The sequence below is a fragment of the Mus pahari genome, chromosome 20 (genome assembly GCF_900095145.1).
Source record: "Mus pahari chromosome 20, PAHARI_EIJ_v1.1, whole genome shotgun sequence".
In the NCBI taxonomy this organism is placed as follows: domain Eukaryota; kingdom Metazoa; phylum Chordata; class Mammalia; order Rodentia; family Muridae; genus Mus; species Mus pahari.
Window position 1 is genome coordinate 9,147,277 of NC_034609.1, and position 19,882 is coordinate 9,167,158.

Sequence of the window (19,882 nt, forward strand, 5' to 3'; positions counted from 1 at the left end):
GCCTAATACATGACAATAGAAATCAAACCGTGGCTGGCAAGATGGCTCAGCGGTTAAGAGCACTAACTGCTCTTCTGAAGGTCCTGAGTTCAAATCCCAGCAACCACATGGTGGCTCACAACCACCATAATGAGATCTGACGCCCTCTTCTGGTGCATCTGAAGTCAGCTACAGTGTTAATAAATCTTTGGGCCTTAGAAAGCAGGGACTGAGTGAGCAGCCGACCAGAGTGAGTAGAGGTTCTAAAAATTCAATTCCTAACAACCACATGAAGGCTCACAACCATCTGTACAGGTACAGTGTACTCACATACATAAAATAAGTAAAAAAAATCTTAAAAAAAAAAAAAAAATCCCAGGACTGGCAAGATGGCTCAGTGGTTAAGAGCACTGACTGCTCTTCCAGAAGTCCTGAGTTCAAATTCCAGCAACTACATGGTGGCTCACAACCATCCGAGATCTGATGCCCTCTTATGATGTGTCTTAAGACAGCTACAGTGTACTTATATATAATAAATAAATCTTAAAAAAAAAAAAAATCCCAACATTGAAAAACTGTGGCTCATCTTTTGGGTAGCTTCTCTAGGCTTAGGGCTCTCAAGTGGCTCAGGTGTGTGTGTGTTAGGAATTTAAGTGCTAATATCCCAAGTATTGATACAGATTTTGTTCTTGTTTTATAAAAACTATTTTATTTTGTGAGCTCCACAGGATGAACGGAAGGGAGCTAACAGCTTTGTTAGCTGAGTTCTCATGGGTTTTGGGGTTCTAAGCCACATCATTAGGTTTGCAATGTGCCTTTTTTCTGATGAGCCACCTTACTTGCCCCAACCCTTGGTTCTGAGGGCCGAGTCTGGGCTATCTTTTTACCATACCAAAACAAAGGCTCCTCCTCTCCATGAAATATACAGGATTGGAAGGTGGAGGCAAGAGAGTCCTAGCCCAGACGCTTCATAAACCACAAATCAAACTAACCTCCTAATCCAAAGTGTTCCTGCTTTATTAAGAACATTGTGCTGCCGGGCAGTGTTGGCACATGCCTTTAATCCCAGCACTATGGGAGGCTGAGGCAGGCGTATTTCTGAGTTCGAGGCCAGCCGGGTCTACAGAGTTCATTCCAGGACAGCCAGGACTACACAGAGAAACCCTGTCTAAAATAAAATAAACAAAACAAAAAAAAAGCCCTTAGGAACGTAGTACTTCTCAGGAATATCCCTCCAGACAGTCTCCTTGGAGGGGGCGGGGCTTGGGCTAGTCTGACTGCAATGAAGGCCAGTGACCTGGTGAGACCTGAGAGCTCTTAAGCAGCCCAGGTTCCTCTGGCCATGTATCTCAACTCCCAATCTTCTAGCTTTCACTCCTGGGTCTGAGCCACCTCCATTCTCCACATGCTTTTGTTCTTCCAGCCTTTCTTGGGCCCCTAGGATGTAGTGCTGTCTGCATGGTTTACCATGGAGCTCCTGCGTGAACCCTAGCTGCACTTGTGATCTCAGGCTGGGGTGCAGCTTAGGGGAAGCACACGGACTCCTAACACAAGGAGGCAGGTGTGCACCTATGAGTAGGGTAGCATGTCCCTCTCCAGTGAGCAGAGCACAGCAGGGCTGTTACAAAGGCGTCTTGTTTATTCTTATCAGCATCACTGACTCTCAGGGTTCACATTTCCCAACACCACTCCTCTCCGTACAGTAGTTAATGTGCAATCTCACTTGTGGGCCTGGGAAGGGTGGGGGCTCGGCTCTGGGTGGGGAGGGCATTGGCACTTCACATGGGCCAGTGGGTGATGGCCTGTCCCCATGAGAGGCATGGATGGGTGGGAGGGTAGCCACTGGGTTTGCCCCTACTTGTTTTTCCTGCTAAGTGGGTTACTTTTNCACTCTCCTGGGTGCTTGGGGTGGGGACCATGCAGCTCTCAGGAGGGCAGGGCAAGCAGCTGACTGCCAGAGGGGTGCAGGGGTGGCTCCTGAGGTAAGGCACAACCCTGTCTTTGGCTCTCCTAGTGAGTAGTATTCTCCCCTGCACCCCTGGCTTTATACTTCCCTCACCCCAAGTCCCGGGAGTCAGGGCCACCTCCTGAGGTGCTTGGAACCAATGGGCTCTGTTGCCCACTCTACAAGACCTCTCAGCCCCACAGAGCTGCCCCCTTACTAAGCCTGGGCTGGGAGCACAGCCCGCCCTCATCACAGCCAGGCTCAGCTGCTTGCCAAGCTATCAGGAGATTGTGCTTTGGGATCTTTGCTGGGGAGGTGGGTAACAGGCCGGGGAAGGGTGGAGGGAGGGGGTATGACTAAGGTGCTTGTGCTTTAGCTAGGGATGTCTACTCCCCTCCACTTGGTCACCCAGGGATAAGGTACTGGGGGCCAAGTCAGACCCAACACCCCACCCTCACACCATCAGATTGTAAGAGGGATCATGGCAGATTAGAGGGTGCTGCTGGCCTGGAGACAGGTCTCCAGATATGACTCAAAAGGCTCCATCCCACCTTCTCCAATCCTGCAAGCCCCCGCCTCCGAAAAGGCAGCTAGAACGCAGAGTTGGGGAAAGGGGGGGGAGGGAGGTCAGGGCTAGAACAGAACCAGTGAGATAGTGAAAGGACGTTAATGGAGGGGAGTAACAGAAACCCCGTGTTCACATGTCAAACTCAAGACACCCAAAAGACTGCTCCTGGAGAGCTAGGGTGGAAAGGAGTGTGGCCAGAGAAAGCTCCACAGCCCAGTAACAATGGATGTGGACCTGCCCTGCCTCATTCCCCCAGGAGTGGGCTCAGCTAATTGAGACCTGTGAACACCCTAAAACTGTAGTCCCGGGGGAGAGGAAGCTGGTTGGATCCACAGGAGTCCTGGGGCACTGGGACTGGGCCCCTGTGGAAACATGCACCCACAGTCCACACACACACATTCAGTCTTCCCTGCATCCTGCCTTCCACAGCCCAGGGACCCAGGGGACCTCAGACACATTCCCACTGATTTGAAAAATAAAAGGAAATCTTATACTTCAATATTTCATTCGCTAAAAAAATGTTTCAAAAAGTTATGTACAGGGGGTGGGGGCTGGGAGCCCTGCCCAGGGTCGGATGGGAGAAGGGCAGCAGTCTCCCAGCCTGCTCCCTGGTTCCAACCCTGGTCTTGCTGCCTCTTGATCTTCATGTTTTTAAAAGCAAACACTCTACGCAGGCACGCACGCACACACGCACGCATGCACACCCACAAATTCTGCCAGACTGGAAACCTGTCCTGAGACCCTCACCTGCCCATAGGAGCACTGCTCTCTTGGAATGACCTCTTGGGCTGAGGGGGCCCACAGAGGCAGAGCAGGGTGGGACTAAGAGGGGTGTGATGGAGGCTGTCACAGAGGGTCAGTTCTAGAGTTTCTCTAAGCCTTTTGGGCTTGTTTCCTTAGTTTGTAAAGTAGACAGTCCCTCTTGGCCCCACCTACCCCAGCCCCAAGGTGCAGGGACAGATGAGAGGGACAGGAAGGCGCTTTTGGAGACATGGAAGCACTGGGGGGATGGTGGGAGGGGTCCAGAAGACCCCTGGGCCCGTGGAGTCCCAAGCAGCCACAGTGAGGGGCAGGCTCTTCTTGAGTCCTGCCCGTCCCCTAGCCGGGCCTGGTGCTGGGAAATGCCTAAGAGGAAGGGGAACCAGGGCTCCCCGTGAGTGTTGAGGAAGGTCACAGATCCCACCTGATTGATGCCTGTCCTCTCTAGACCCAGCCCAGCTTGCTTTGGGGAAAAGGTGTGGGATGACAGGGAGGCAGAGGGGCTGGGAGCATGCAGCACCCCTGCAGGTTCTGGGGAGGGACAGACAGTAGCTCGTGACTAAGGTGGTGGGGGTATGTGTGTGACAAGAGGGGAGTGTGACATCCATGGAAGGGTCCTGGGCAGGTACTGGAGGACCTTCACTGAGGGGCTGTCTGTGTGGAAGCTGTATTCTATGCCTATCAAGTTCTGCTCTTCCTCGTGGTCACTGAGAAAGCTGCTGTAGGCACTGCCCTTTCCTAGGTACAGTGGCTTGGCCTTGTCAGCCAGCTCTTGCATCCAGATAGAAGGCATGGAGCAGCCCCTCACAGGTCCTGGGGAGGGAGACAGTAGATCGTGACCAGGTAGGTGATAGGTGGGGGTGTGATAGGAGGGGGAGTGTGACATCCGGTAAGGGGGTGTCACATGTATGTTACTGGAGAACCTCAGCTGAAGGGCCGGCCTCGCCATCGTGGCTGGCTGTCTCGAAGCTGTGTTCCATGTTCATCATGTCCGGTTCCATCTTGCAAGTGTCGCTGATGAAGCTGCTGTAGTTATCACCCTCCACCAGGTGCAGTGGCTTGGTCTTGGGCAGCCAGCTTTTACGTACCACTCGGCGGGCATTGGTGCACATGTCAGCTGCAATGGCATTCATCTCGCTCTCCTTGAAGTTGGGGGCGAAGTTCTGGCAGTAGTCTGTGGGGGTAGAGCAGGCAGCTCAGGCCTAGACTCCTCCCATTAATCCTCCCAGTTTCTATGGAAGTCCAGTGGATACCACTAACGATAACAAACTACTACTGCTCACCTGGGCCCCCGCTTTACCACCCCCTCAAGGAAATGTGGTGCTATATGACTCAGAGCCTGGGAGTTACTCATGCCAACCTAGGCCTCCCCTGACAAGTGGCTGCCAATGCCATAGACATGCCCTTTGACAGTTCTGGCCACCTCAACCTTCTCTTGACTACCCTGGACTTGAGGTCCTCCTGCTTGACAAAAGACACTCAGGTCCTTCCATATAATATATGCCCAAATGTGAAGAAACTCTATTGAATCCTCTTTTCCAATAAACCACAAAGGATCTTAGAACCCACCCTGCTTTTCCAATGTAGCTGTGGCTGACCTTGAACTCTTCCTGTTCCAGTCTCTTGAGTGCTGGTCAGAACATTCTCTTTAAAAAGTTTTAGAATGTGGATGTGTGATGGTCAGAGAATAACTTGTAGAAGGGATGGAGGGTCACACTCAGGCTGTTCAGCTACAGAACCACCTCATTGGCCTTCCACACCCTTTTTTTTGAGACAGGGTCTCTCTACATAGCCCTGACTGTCCTCAAACTCAAACAAACAAACAAGATTCTCCTTCCTGAGTGTACCCTTAAAAAGAAAACAACTATTATTGTGATGTACTACTTCTCTCCTTCCACCTTCATGTGTCTTCTGAGGATCAAACTTCAGCCACCCTGGAAGTGCCTCACCAATACTGAGTCATTTCCCTGCCCTCCAATCCATCCAATCCATCCATCCATCCATCCTATACTTCTGACACTTTATGGTGGCACAGGCTTCTAAATCCTAGCACTTGAGAATTCAAGGCCAGCTTATATAACTACTGAGTTAGATTACAACAACTACTACCACCACAACACTACTATTACCACAGCATAGTAGCCTACAACTATATAGTAAGTTCTAGGCAAACCAGGACTGTGTAGAGACCCTGTCTCAAAAACAAACACCCCCCCCCCAACTAATCAATCAACAACAAACCCCAGGCCCCAGCACAACACTCACACTTGACAGCATGGAGGACACGACTGTCCAGTGGCTTTCGTCTGGGGTCATTGGTGGAAGAACGGATGCCAGTGCCACAGCTATTGGCCAGTGTGTTCCTAGAGAGAGGGTAGAAGTGTAGGACATCAGAGTTCCTGGTAGAGGTTGGAGGTGCGGTGGGGGGGAAGATGAGGGGAGGGTAACCTGCTTCCCAACCCTGGGACTCTGGGGTGTACCTCACCGGTCAAAGAAGGAAGCCAGGAGCCGCCGCAGCAAGACCTTGTGCCGCGTGCCTGCACTGACGTGGCAGTTCATGAGCTGTGCCCTTGTGATGTATACATTGGTGCCTAGTAAGAAAAGTCACATGGTCTGGGCCCAACTCTCAACTCACCTAGTCTGAACACCCAAGTGTGCCATAGGCACTGTGAATACACCCAGGTAGATACAAACACGGTGGTAGAGGCCCAGGAAGACAGTGGGCCCCAAAATGCTGGCCCAACCACGAACCATCTCCACTACTTCCCATGACCTAGAAACCTACAGATTGGTCTTTGATGAGAAGCAAATCAACTTCTCTCTCCTTCCTCTCTCTGCTCCCTTCTTTTTGGTTGAGATGGTTTCCCTATGTAGTCCAAGGTGACTTCAAACTCTGAATCTAGGATCCCAGATATATCCTACCTCTCTTGGAGACAGCTCAGTACCACTTTCCTCACCCACCTCCCTTCTGTGGTACTGAGAATAAAACTTGGAATCTAGCCTGGTGGGGGTGGAGCACACCTTTAACCCCAGCACTCAGGAAGGCAGGCAGGCAGGTCTCTGAGTTTGAGAGCCTGGTCTACAGAGCAATGGGTTGGTTCCAGGACAGCCAGGGCTACAGAGAGGAACTTGTCTTGAAAAATCAGAACAAAACAAAAAGTTGGGATCCCCTTAGCATGCTGGTTTCATACCCCTGGCTTAAACTCAATAGGTTATTTTGTTTTTTTTGCTTTTTGAAACAAGGGCTCATGTATCCCAGGGGCTGCCAGTGATCTTCTGACCTTTGCGCCTCCACCTCTTGAGTGCCCAGATTATAAAATGTCTATCAGTCTATGCAGTACCTGGTGTGACACCCAGGGCTTCATGTATGGTAAGTAGTTGAATCATACCCCCTGTCCCAACTCACCTACCCTAGTCTCTCTCGTCAGGGCATCTACTACTAAGAGTTGTACAAATGGGAATGGGTAGTGTCAAGTGTCCTGGGACACTGCTAGCTTGCAAAGCAAAGGGGTGGGAACTAAAGCACTGCCAGCACACCTGTCACGAGCTCCAGCTTCTCTGATGGGTCACCTTCATCGTAGAGCTTTGGGTGGCAACGATTGCCAATCTGGTTGATAAGTTCAGCTGGGAGAGATGCCAGGTCTTGCCGCACTCGAATGCGACTGCGGGACTCAAGGACCACCTGCTCAGGAAGGGCCTCTACCTTCTCAGCTGTGGGAACAGGGGACAAGTATGTTCACGTTTTACACACATACATACAGGGAAGCACATGGAAGGGATGGGTGGCACTCACCTGTCTGGCCAACGTTCAACATACTGTACATTGTATACATATTGCAGATCTGACGGTACTGCTCATCTGTGCCCTCCTCACCTGCATCTTCTTCTTCGTCCTCTTCATTGTGGTAGGAGCTGGGGCTGTCACTGGTGTAAGCACTGGAGGTACCTGGACTGGTCCGCTCTGACATGCTGGGCCCACTCACACATCCCCCTACTGCAACCACAGCCACTGCTGCTGTAGCTGTGGTCATTGAGAGTGGCTGAGGCATCCGGTTAAGGGCCAGGTCTGGCGTGGAGAACTTGGCCATTTTGCGGCTGCCATTGTTGCCACCACTGCCTCCAGCCTCCTTCTGGCTGCTGTCCCACAGCCTCTTGGCCATGGGTGTGCATTGCACTGAGTCCAACTCCTGTTCTGTCTTGACCCGTGACACAAGGGGCAGTGGCGTGCTACAGGCTGGCCACCCCAATGTCTGCGCTACAGGACTCTGAGGTTCTGAGGATGGGGCTTCCTCTGGATGCAGACCCTGGGAGTCGCAACTTGGAGAGCTAACTTTGAGGAAGAACTCAGTGCCTTTCTCCATGATCTCCTGGATCTGAAGAAAGCCGGCTGTGTAGATAAGCAGGAACTGGTCCCCCATGTTCATGCTTAGCCGGCCTGTGTAACAAAAGGTGAGGATCTGCTGGAATGACTGTGGCTGCACAGCGGCCGGCAGTTCTACCACAGCACTGCGGCTGCTGTTGAAGAGGTCCCGGAAGTAGGAGCTGCTGGCAGCCAGCACAGCACGGTGGGCTTTGAAGGCATGGCCCTTAACCACCACTGATACGTCACAGTATAGTCCCTGTAGCCGCTGCTCATTGAGGCACTCAAGGATGCTGTTGCCGAAGTTTGGAATCTCCATCTGCAAGGTCTGCGCCATGGCAGCAGCTGCATAAGGACAGGAGATAGATGCTGGACAGGTCAGGTGGCAGAAACCAACGGAGGCCCTGCCCTGCCCTGCCCTGCCTCAGCAACCTCCTCACCTCCTGCAGGAGAGCATGTGGGAGTCAGAAACAACAGCCACATGGTAAAATCTGTGATACATCTAAGGATGGCAGTGTCACTTCCACTTCTGTCCCCTCACAGCCCTGCTTTTATGACTGAGTCATCCCAAGGGCCTCTGCAGGGGACTGGTGCAAGGACACTATAGATACTACTATGCTACTCAGTTGGTCCGAGTCTTGGTCTTCCTGCCTCCACCTCTCAGATACTGGGGTCATTGATGTGCTTCATGAGTGTTATATGGTCTCTAGGACTGATACTACCTGGTTTGATATAAGCACCAGGTAATACTTTCCATATTCGAAAGTCTTTTCTATTGGAGATAGATTTCTCATTATAGCTGGTCTGGAACTTACAGAACTACTCCTGTCTTAGCCTTTAGAGTGCCAGGATAACAATATGAATCATCACATCTAGATTTATAGATTTATTTATTATTATATGTAAGTTCATTGTAGCTGTTGATTATGGATGGTTGTGAGCCACCGTGTGGTTGCTGGGATTTGAACTCTGAACCTTTGGAAGAGCAGTCAGTGCTCTTAACCACTGAACCATCTCACCAGTCCCACAGCTGGATTTAAAATGAACGTTCCTGGAAGGGGTTGGAGAAATGGCTCAGTAGTAAAGAGTGCTTATCTCTTATAGAGGACCAAGGTTTGATTCCAGGCATCCAAATTTAAAACCATCCATTCCCCAGTTCCAAGGGACCCAACAGATACACATGTAGGCAATATTCATGCACATAAAATAATAGTAATTCTAAGAAAAAAAACCTTTTAAATGTTCTGATCAGTGCTGGGGGATAGAACCCAGGGATTTACATAATCTAGGCACATACTCTACCACTGAGTTTAACCATCAGGGGAATGCTTTGTGGCTCTATGGTTGGTTGAACGTGAAGATACTGGTCCTACAGACTCTGCGAATAGATGGCCAAGATCAGTTTCTTTCACATAAGAGGACACAGGCATAGTGCACCAACATTCTTTTTTTTTTTTTTTTTTCGAGACAGGGTTTCTCTGTTTAGCCCTGGCTGTCCTGGTACTCACTCTGTAGACCAGGCTGGCCTCGAACTCAGAAATCCTGGGATTAAAGGCGTGCGCCACCACACCCGGCTGTGCGCCAACATTCTTACACTCATGTTAAACACGGCCACTGGCATGACAATACCACAGTCTGTGGCCCAGAATATGACCTTAACGCACTCACTAATCATACAGCTAGTCACCATGAAAATGCACATTCAAACCATAATGCAAAACAGCCTCATGCTGTAAGCTTGAAAGCAGGAACAAAGCAGGCAAAAGGCTGGGTGTGTGAACAAGGTTCTAAGTTCCAGCCACCTCTATCTCCACAGAAAAATATGGCAGGTACTACCAAAGGTAAGAACTTTGAACTCTCTCACACTGCTGGTGAGTATATGAAAAACAATTTGGGAAAAGTCTCAAGGTTCTTCATGGGATAGGAAAAAGCAAGACCGAAGGACCACATGGCATAGGACTCCATTTATATGAAGTCTCTAGAAAAGGCAACTCCATTAACATAAAACAGAAGGTTGCAAGGAGCTGGGAAAGGAGAATGGGATTTGCTTAGAGCCGGGGAATGTGTGCTTACTCTCGGCATAATGAGCTATCATTTAAAGTTAACAATGATTAATCTTTCCCTGGCTCTGAATACATGAAAGCCCACAGCAAAGCCACGTGTGAGTCCTAGGAACTCCGTAGGGCACAGGGGAGGATCCACTGGGCCGAGAGATAGGCGGGCTACACAGAACAGATCTCAAAAAGAAAAACCAGTACAGTATAGAAGCAAACCAGTACAGTATAGATGCATGGTCTATCTCAGCAAAACTGTTGAACAGAAAACAAACAAGACTGGGATATAGCTACATGGGGCAGGCTGCCCAATCACACCCTGACCCAACCCAGCCTGCCACACCCAGACCCCCAAATAAACAGAGGAGACTACAACTGGTTTCCTCTGTACAGAGTAGGGATGTTGTGCCAGGTATATTTTTCTATATTAAAATTTGAACCTGGTGGGCATACTGTCCATCTGCAAAAATAAAGGGGATTTCTTACTGCTTTGTTTTTAGACAAGTTTCTACTATGTAACCCAGGTTAGTTTTGAGCTTGCACTGATTCTTTTTTTCCCCCTTCCCGCTTCCCTTTTGCTATGGGCCATAGATTTTTCTTTTTTTAAATTTGTTTCTCATTAAGGATGGTTGTGAGCCACCATGTGGTTGTTGAGATTTGAACTCATGACCTCTGGAGGAGCAGTGCTCTTAACTGCTGAGCCATCTCTCCAGCCCCCTTGCAATGATTCTTTAGCCTCAGCCTCCTCAGTGCTGGGGAGCCTCCACACCCAGCTCCATGTTTTCTTTTCTTTTTCTGGAAACAGGGTCTCATACAGACCCAGGCTGGACTTGATCTCACACACAGGGATGGGCTTGCCTCTATTCTCTAGGTGTTAAGTAAATTACCTGGCTTACTTGAATGGTTTTTAAGAAAATGATTCAATTGAAATAGAACAGCCAGGCGTGGTGGCGCACGCCTTTAATCCCAGCACTCGGGAGGCAGAGGCAGGTGGATTTCTGAGTTCGAGGCCAGCCTGGGCTATACAGAGAAACCCTGTTTTTAAAAACCAAAAAAAAAAAAAAAAAGAAAAAAGAAATAGAACATGCATGCAGTCCCAGCACCCAGAGGTATAGACCAAGGCAGGGTTACACTATACAGTTCTGGCTGGAGCTCCTCTGTAGATGACTGGCCTCAAATTCAGAGATCTGCCTGCCTCTGACTCCTCCCCACACCACTACTGTTTTTTTCTTTAGTTTTAAAAAATGTCTATTTACATTTACTCATGCCGTATGACTGCCTGCAATTATGTCTGTGTACCACCAACATGCCTTGTGCCCTTGGAGGTCAGAGGACTGGAGTTATGGATGGTTATGCACCACCATGTAGAGTCTGGGACTCTAACCCCAGTCTTCTGCAAGAACGAGCAACTCTTTGTTTTGAGACAAGTTTCACTGTGTAGCCCTGGCTGTCCTCAAAATCAGAGATCGGCCTGCCTCTGCCTCCCAAACACTTTGACTAAAGGCATATGCCACCCACCACCACCCAGCACAACTCTTTTTTTTTTTTTGGTTGAGACAGGGTTTCTCTGTATAGCCCTGGCTGTCCTGGAACTCACTTTGTAGACCAGGCTGGCCTCGAACTCAGAAATCTGCCTGCCTCTGCCTCCCCAGTGCTGGGATTAAAGGCATGCGCCACCATGCCTGGCACAAGTAACTCTTAATTGCAGAGCCATCCTACACACTTACCACAGCACATGCATGGTGTCAAAACAACTTTATAGATAAATGAAGTCTTATCTTTGCTTCATAGAGGCCCCATAGGGCAGAAAGTTCACCCCAAGAGGTTCATTACTGTGTCCCTTCCCCTAGGACTGGACCAGGCATGGTGGTATATGCCTGTAGTTCAAGCTACTCAGGAGGTCGAGGTGGAAAGGATAGCTTGAACATAGTTCAATGTCAGCTTAGGCCACACAACTCAACTGTTTCTAACACTATTTCCTGGGAATCAGAAGCCCTTTCCTGGCCTCCCTAGGAACCACAAGTACATGGTACACATACATGCAGGGTAAACATACATATTTTAACAATAGTTTATTTTAATTTTACGTGCATGGTGTTTGGCCTGCATATATGTCTCTGTGCGGCTGTCAGATCATCTGGAACTAGAGTTATAGACAACTGTGAGCTGCCCTGTGGGTGCTGGGAAGTGAACCCAGGTCCCTGTGAAGAGTAGCCAGTGCTCTTAACCACTGAGCCATCTCTCTAGCCCCTTCATACACGTTATCTAAAACAACAAACAACAACAACAACCACCACTCACCATCGTCATCCCTCAAATCTAACTCCATGTCTAAAACGAGAGCGAAGCTCTAGAGTCTTGGCCCCTCAGATAGCTGACCTCAGGACAGGAAGTTAGGATGGAGCTTCTGAAGTAATGTCACTGAGTTTCAGACTCAGTCATACTGAGTTGACTGAGGAAAGGGGTCTGGCAGGATGTTTCCTGAGAAGAGACCACTGGCTTTTGCAGAAGGCAGTCCAGGTCACAGAGGGGGTTATACCTGTGCACCAGAAAAACAAACAAAGAAACATACCAGTCTAGTATGATGGTGCACATGGGTAGTCACAGCAGCGGGTAGATGAGGTAGAGAATAGTGCTGGCCTGAGCTAATCTCAAAAGGATATCAAAACTCCAAAAAAGAAAAACCAATTTGCATGTCAAAATCTACTTCTAACGTAACAATTAGGCAGGGCTTTGGCGGGCATTGTGGCACACACCTATTTTGACTCTACTTGGCCAGCCTGGGCCAAAGGAGACCATGTTTCAAAGGGGTGGATGGGTTAGGGCATAAGTTTGGAAGGTAATTAATTCATGATGGTTCCACCTTCATGTGACACTCAAGGAAGCCTGTTCATCCCTCCCTTACCACCTTCTACAGCCCCAGCAGACATTGAAGACTGAGCTTGCAGCCCCTGCATCTGAACTTCCAGCCTCCAGAACATGAACAATGCATTTCTGCTGGGGCAGCTTAGCGGCAAAGCCTCCCGCTCCAATCCTAACAGTACAATGCAGACACACACTCCTGTCCACAGGACAAAAGTGAAAATGAAGGTAACAGAGGATGGTACTGAGTCCCTGCCCTAGCCTCCCAAGTATGTCAATCCCCACAATCAGCTGGTATCTAATTTCTCTCTTTGGTTCTTTGTTTTTGAGACAGGGTCTTATTATGTAGCTTTGGCTGGCTTAAAACTTCCTATGTAAGGGGGCTGTGATTGGGATGTAATGTGAATAAAAATAAATAAATCGTGAATAACACAACAATAACAACAAAAATCTCACCACTTCCTGTGTAGAGTGGCCTTGAACTTACCAAGATCTGTCTGCCTCTGCCTCCCAAGTACCAAGTGCTAGGGCATTTTTTTCCCCTCCCCACACCGAACTCATTCTCTTTCCCTGAAAGGCTGTCATTACATTTGTGGCAGGAGTAGGATGAACAGTAGTTCCCTTTCACAGTGCCTGGTAACAGCTCAGATAAGGTCATCTTATTCCTCAGTGTATTTCCTGAGAAGAAATGAGCCTTCCTGACATCTGATTTAGGAGAACAGGCCAGGGAGGCAAAAAGAGAGGCCTAGATCCCACAGAGAACAGGCCCAAGTTTGTTCCTGAATCCTGTCTGTGTCATCAGACAGAAAATGCTGAAGCCATTAGGAAGGAAGCATCTCACAGACGGAAACACTAGTACCCAGAGAAGCCACAAACCGGGCAGAGAGGAGTTCTGGATAGTCCAAACCTCCCCACCCAGAAAAGGAGTCTGTTGGCTAACCGGGGTCCTTACCACTAGGTTTCCAAAGGTGAGCCTGACCCGGTTTCCCTCCTGCCCATACTCCTCCATCTCCTTCTTCCACCCACAGCTCTAGGAACAGGCAGGCGGACACCTCTGTCTGCCACCTCTTCCAACTTGTTCCAAGTGGCCCCCACACTCTGGCTTCTGCCTAACAGAACTCCGGATCCGTACAGAGCCCAGCAACCGTTCCTCCTGTTTTCAGGGGCTCTTGCCTGGGTAATGCTACCAAGTCTGATCATAAGCCTATTCTAAGTCACAGTCAGCTCTATGAGTGCCTTCAGACCCAAAAGAGAACAGAGAACAAAGATCAAATGCAGAGTCCCTGAGGTAACAATGGCATAACCAGGGCCAAGGGAGGGTAGTTCCACTGTAGATGGGGCTTGCTGAGATGCACTGGGGATGATGTAGGACCATGGTATCACCAAAGGGGTGCATTAACTCCTAAACAGGACAATGCAACAAGTATTTGTTTTGAGACACAGCCCTGGACCCTGGCTGAGAGCCACTACAGGTCAGATATGACTGTTTCTTCCATCTATCAAGTAAGAAAATGGAGTTTCTAGCTACCTGGAAGGCTGAGGCAATAGGACCACTTGAGCTAGTTATTCAAGGATACAAAGCAAGACTATGAAAAAACAAACTTTAAACAACAAAGCAGACCTGCCCGGAGAACTCATGCTTCTTAATACAAAGATGTTCCAGTCCCTTATATAAATCGACAGCCCAGTACATAGAATGTAAACAGAGCCTCTGGTAGATTTTTCCTGTTTTTTTTTTTTTTTTTTTGGTGCTGGAGATAAAACCTAGGACCTTTGCCTAGTGCTCTCCCGCTGAGCTGCACCTCTAGTGCTTGCATTGTCCCTAGCTGACTTCTAGTACCAAATCCAGTATTAATGTACATAAGAGATGTCAGAAGCCAGTTAGTTGCAGGGCAAGGAGATGATTCACTGGGTAAAGCTTGCCTCCACAGCTAGTGTCCTGAGTCTGATCCCTAGGACTCTTAATGGCGGAAAGAACTGACTCTCCTAAGTTGTCCCGTGATTGTTCCCATGTTCTGCCAAATAGATTAAATGTAATAAAAAAAGTAAATATATAAATCATAAGAGGCAAGTTATATACCCTCCTAATTCCAGCATCTGGGAGGCCAAGGCAGGAGAATTATTAGGTTAAGGTTGGTCTGGACTACGTAAGTGCAACTAGATCTTGTCTCAAAACCAGGAGCTATAATACTGTTGTTTAGGTGATAAGGAAAAGAAACAAAAGTCTGTTCGGGTCAGGGGGGTGTGCCCAGCATGCACAAGCTCTGGATTCCATCCTTAAAAACACAAAAAGAGCTGGGCGGTGGTGATGCACGCCTTTAATCCCAGACAGGCGGATTTCTGAGTTCGAGGCTAGCCTGGTCTACAGAGTGAGTTCCAGAACAGCCAGGACTGCACAGAGAAANCCTGTCTCAAAAACAAACAAACAAACAAAAAAAAAACACACAAAAAGTGTGTACATGTTCAACACAGACACAGAAGTGTTTGTGAAGGTTAAGTATGGAGATGAAGAACCTACTAATGGAAGTATTGCTGCATTCCACTAGGCTTCAATCCCTGAAAANGCTGGCCACTGGTGATGCACAGCACTAATGGCCCAATATCAGGCTAAAAGAATAGATTAACATATGGCTTAATGAGTAAGGCCACTTGCTGCTAAGCCTGGCAACCTGAGTTTGATCTCCAGAACCCCCAAGGTGGAAATAACCAACTCCCACAAATTACTGCCCACCCCAAAACACATAAATATTTTAAGGGGAGAGAAAAAAAAAAAGGCCAACACAGCCACCTCAGTTCTTAGCTGACATCCAACACAAGCAGCTATCACTGGCACTGTCACTCTTGCACCTTCCTGTCTATGAACTCTATCACTTCTCATGCCTTTTACTGTGTCCTGGAACCTGTACTGTTACAAGGATTACCTCAGGCAATAGTCTCTAAGGGTTCCTCAGTGCCTTCACAACCCATCACATAGCCAGCAAGACTCCTCCGTAATCCCCCCAACCAGATACTAGGTATTAGAACCTAGTATCAATGTCATTTACACCTCAGGCCCTCCTTCTGTTGTTAATAGGATCTCACTGTTCTGTGGTGGATTCCCCTGCTCCTGCCACCAGCTCAGTACCTGATGGCGGGAAGCTATCCTAGATCACTGGGCTAATGAGCAATCCTAGCTACCTAGAAGCCCGAGTGCCTCTATCCCACCCATGACAAACTAAACAGGTCAGGTGTGTCCTTGTCAGACAGGCAAAGTGGGGAGTAAGAGCTCTAGCCAGTGTCTTGGGGATGAGGAGGGGTGACCTTGCAGAGGCACCTGACCCTGTCACATCCTAATGTTCACTCACCCTTAACTCTTTTGCTCTACTCAGAGAATACCAGAAGTCCACCAAGTTCTAACTTTTACACCTCTGCTGAGGCTGCACAGAGGAGAGCAAATAGATGGCGAGCATTTGTTAAGTACAACCTGTGATATGTTACTTCTAACCTGCCTGCTTCTCTCCCAACCCCACCCATCCACAGACAGGGCCAATACACTCCAGGGAAGATATCACCAGCGAACAGGTCACTTACTGCAGACTTCAAAGAGGGTTATGCTGAAAGACTGCTTCAGTTCTTTAATATGTCAGATAGTAACGACACCACACAGGGCTGGCTAGTCATTGGCTTGAGTGAGCTCAAACACAGAGAAGTGTTTAAAGTGATCCTGGGGTAGGAGCCCCAGGAAGGGGACACATTGCCAGAGCATTGCCTCAAGCTCAACTCAGGTATGCAGCTGGGCCAGTCAGGTGCTGTATCACTGGCTCTGACAATGAACCCCTGGGTTAGGGCTCACAAGGCAGCCTTCTGATGGACCCTGTACAGACCAAATACAGATGTAAGAAAGCCCACTCAGTTCATGAATCTGAAGTGGGTTGTGGAGGACAGACATTAAGATACTCTGAGTTCAAGGCCAGCCTGGTCTACAGAGTAAGTTCCAGGACAGCCAGGGCTACACAGAGCAACCCTGTCTCGAAAACAAAAACAAAAAAACAAAAACAACAACAAGAACAAAAAAATAAAACAAACCCCCAAATGAACAAGAGTGTCTCTGGATTTAAGTCAAGGGATCTGAACTTTGCCTGTGGATGCTAGGGAGACCTCGGAGATCCTCTGACTGAGTTCTTTCTTGTGGACAGCATGAACGATCTCTGCTCTACACCAGTCAGCCCTCACTCTTCTCTCACAAAGACAAAACGTTTTTTTGGTAACTCAGCAGGAGCCTGGCACACACTCAATAAAAACTCTGAATGTGTTGTCCTCAGCCAGAACACCCGTCCCCCAACCTAACTTATTATTCACAGCATGGCTAGTCTCTGACTACCCAGTTGGACTCCCTGCCCCCACACCACTGACCAAACCATCTCCTTGCTATACCATCTTCATCAACAGAGCAGCTCGTTTCTCGGTACCCCGGGGACCATTTCTGTAAGTTAGGTCACCATCTGAACAGACATTTCAGAAAGCCTGCTGACTGTTACTCAGAACTGCTGCTTCAGTTTTCAGCAAGGGAGTGGGCACAAAACACTGAAAGCAAACTGACCACTTTAGCGGAGGCTGGGCTTGCCTTAGGTCCTCACTGAAGAGCAGATGTGACCACTGCACCTTCTGTTCTAGTTGCAGGTGGAGGTGCCACCTGGCCATTTCTGCCTTCATACTGCAGAGCCAACTCCCACCAGTTTTGCATTCCAGCTGTAACTAGTTGACACCATCTGTCCTGGATACCCGACTCGACTCGATAAGGCCTAGGAGCAGCCAGTCTATGCCCCAGCAGTTCCCCTTGGTCCACATCGGGTCTCTGGGCATCAACAGCTAGGGAGAGTTCCAGCAGCAGCCAGTAGTGAAAATAAAGGTAATTATAAAGATGCTGAGGTGATATCAGTCCAACTAACAGAGACAACTGATGGGCAAGAGGGGGGTTTTCCTGGAGAGCTGCAGCAGCAGAGAGAACAATCTGAAAGCACCAAGTTCTGTAAGACAGGCTGCTGGACCAGTCCTCAGCTCCCCTCCCCCATCAAGAGACCAGGCTAGAGGGCACGGCCCAGGCAGATGGTGGTGTTCTGGAAACTCGGAAAATGGAGACTCAAGAAAGTCATCATTAAATCCAGTACTGCCTGATCCCAGACACCCAGACGTTTGTAGTTGACTCTGGTGCTGAGAATGTCCAGTCAATGTCACCAAGACAAACTGTGTGTGGTCCTCATTCCTATACAATCCCCACAGTGGGATGATGGGCAAGAGGGCTAAAGTTCAAGACTAGCTTAGGCTATAATAAGTTCAAGGTCAGCCTGAGCTAGAGTAACATCAGCAACCAAAAAACAAACACTAAAACAAAAATCTTACCCTTCCAAAACAAGGAACACACTGTTAACCTTGCAATTAGTCCAGAGCTGGAGCAGAGTGCTAAGAAACCAAAGTAAGGCGCACAAAGTCCAGGCAAGGCAAAACCTCACTCCCAAACCACTAGCACCCTCTTCTACAACCACTTCCTGCAGCAGAACAACACTTTCATGACCACCCCCCGCTCCCCCCCCCCCTGACTCCCAGATGCGGGATGGGAGAGAAGGTGTGAGCAGGATGAAGGTAACCCATACACGGTTCCCTGGAACTCCTGCAAGAGGATTGACTGAGCCAGTCCAGGGAACCCAGCAAAGGCCAGGTCCAAGAAGACTCCAACAGGGAATTGGAACAGCAGGAATTTCTGATACTCAAGGAGGGCAAACTTGACTTAATGGGCATAGGCCACAGTCTAGTCATATGACCAGGGACAAGCCCCGCCCCGAACCCCAGCTTCTTTCTCTGAAAAGAGAAAGCCAAAGACCCAGCGGTGGCGAGTAATCAATGAACTAGCTGGCTCCACGCTTAGCATACAACCTGCCCTAGGAGGAGTACCAAGGAGGGAGGGAAGGCCCTGGGACCGGGAGCCCCCACCCCCAGGCACAACTCAGGAGGTGTAGGTACCTGTTTTGTCTCAAAGACACAACAGAGCTTCAGGCAGTCACCATCCCAGGAGGCAACAGAATATTTTATCTCCCAGGAGGAGACAGAATTCAGGCCCAGGCAGCAGGTTGAGCCTGGAAAGCTAGGGCACAATGCAACGCTGTGAGGGGCTCACCTAGACTGGAGCCCCCAGGTTCCGGCGCCAGAAGGCTGAGAACGATTTCAGGACTCTAGAATAATCAGGTAATGTCGGCGGGGCTGCCTCCATGGTGGGTGGGGGGTGGGGTGGGGGTGGGGTGAGTAGGGGCCGTACACACCGAAAACAAGATGTTTGAACTAGGTATCCGGTGCAGCCCACGCTAACTCCCATCCACCCCGCTGGCCTGTCCTTGCGTGGGAAAGAGGAAACCCCTTGGTTCTGACCCTAAGCAACCACACGGAGATGTGTGTGTGTGTGTGTGTGTATGGGGGGCGCAGATCCCTTAGCTCACACCAGGTTTTCCTAACCTGCCCCCCACATCCTAGCCCAGACGGCCCCGGGCCGCCCGCAAACTCCCCAACACGCCCAGCCTTACCTGATGCCCTCCCGTCCGAGTTCTCACCCGCACATCTCTGGGCTCTGACCTCGTGCGACCCCCTGCAATTATCTCAGGGCTCTCCAATCCGCCCCCACTCGAGCAAGCTCCGCCCACCCCCCCAAGTCTAACTTCCCGGGCTTTTCCTCACCTCCCCCCAAGGCCTGTAACCTGACCCGCCCACCCCTTCCCCAGCGCCCTCTACCTGCAAGCTCCGGCCCTCCCGCACCCCTCCAGGCCTTTCCCCGCGGGCGGCGCAGCCCTCCCCCCGCCCGGCCATCCCGAGGCCTCCCCTCCCCCCCAGCCTCGCCTGCCGGCTCCACGCCGTTCCCCCCTCCGGCCCTGCGACTTCAAGGATCCCGCGGCCCGCGCCTCCCCCGAGCGGCCTTCGAGCCCCGCGGGCCCGGCCCGAGGCTGGACGCTGTAGGCCGCCAGCTGAGATCTGGCCCTCTCACCCTTGCCCTCCCGCCGCTGTCAGCGCCGCGGGCTCGGCTTCTGGTGCGCGGCAGGGCGCCCCGGGGCCTCCCCTCGCGGCCCTGGGCCGGAACCTCGGATGTCCTCGGGCCGCCCCGGCGGGAGGAGGCCGGAATGGGGCCCGGGGCGGGCCGTCTCACCTGCGCTGTGGCCGCGCTCCGGGGCCTCCCGGCGGGCTCCGCAGCGGCAGCTGGGGCCGGGCCTGGGCCCGGGGCGCGCCTCCCTGCGCCTCGGCCTCGGCCTCCGCCTCTGCGGCCTCCGCGGCCTCCGCCTCAGCAGCAGTGGTAGCCGCGGCGGCCATTCATTGTGGGCCAGGCCGCCCCAGCCGAG

The 19,882-nt window shown here is 50.4% G+C and overlaps 1 protein-coding gene across 2 annotated transcripts; it reads right to left on the bottom strand.

Annotated features, from left to right (window-relative positions):
• Positions 1 to 1,598: 1,598 nt before the first annotated feature.
• On the bottom strand, positions 1,599 to 19,874 carry Nacc1 (nucleus accumbens associated 1). Of its 2 annotated transcripts, XM_021220297.1 has the most exons (6): positions 19,693 to 19,874; positions 7,045 to 7,956; positions 6,789 to 6,962; positions 5,737 to 5,842; positions 5,517 to 5,614; positions 1,599 to 4,425 (listed from the first exon to the last, which is right to left on the bottom strand). In XM_021220297.1, the coding sequence occupies exons 2-6, from the start codon at positions 7,946 to 7,948 to the stop codon at positions 4,163 to 4,165; spliced, it is 1,545 nt and encodes a 514-aa protein (XP_021075956.1). In that variant the 5' UTR covers positions 7,949 to 7,956; positions 19,693 to 19,874; the 3' UTR covers positions 1,599 to 4,162. The 2 variants fall into 2 exon arrangements, with proteins under 2 accessions (XP_021075956.1, XP_029388339.1); XM_029532479.1 differs by lacking the exon at positions 19,693 to 19,874 and having other exon boundaries at positions 7,126 to 7,956.
• Positions 19,875 to 19,882: the final 8 nt, after the last annotated feature.

What these genes read in the sequence shown, in the direction of transcription:
- Nacc1 (XM_021220297.1), bottom strand. Translation starts at nt 7,948, where the DNA reads ATGGCGCAGACCTTGCAGATGGAGATTCCAAACTTCGGCAACAGCATC. An exon ending in GTTGAACGTTGGCCAGACAG is followed by an intron (nt 6,963 to 7,044) that starts GTGAGTGCCACC and finishes CTGTTCCCACAG; the next exon opens with CTGAGAAGGTAGAGGCCCTT. An exon ending in TGTCCTCCATGCTGTCAAGT is followed by an intron (nt 4,426 to 5,516) that starts GTGAGTGTTGTG and finishes CTACCCCCACAG; the next exon opens with ACTACTGCCAGAACTTCGCC.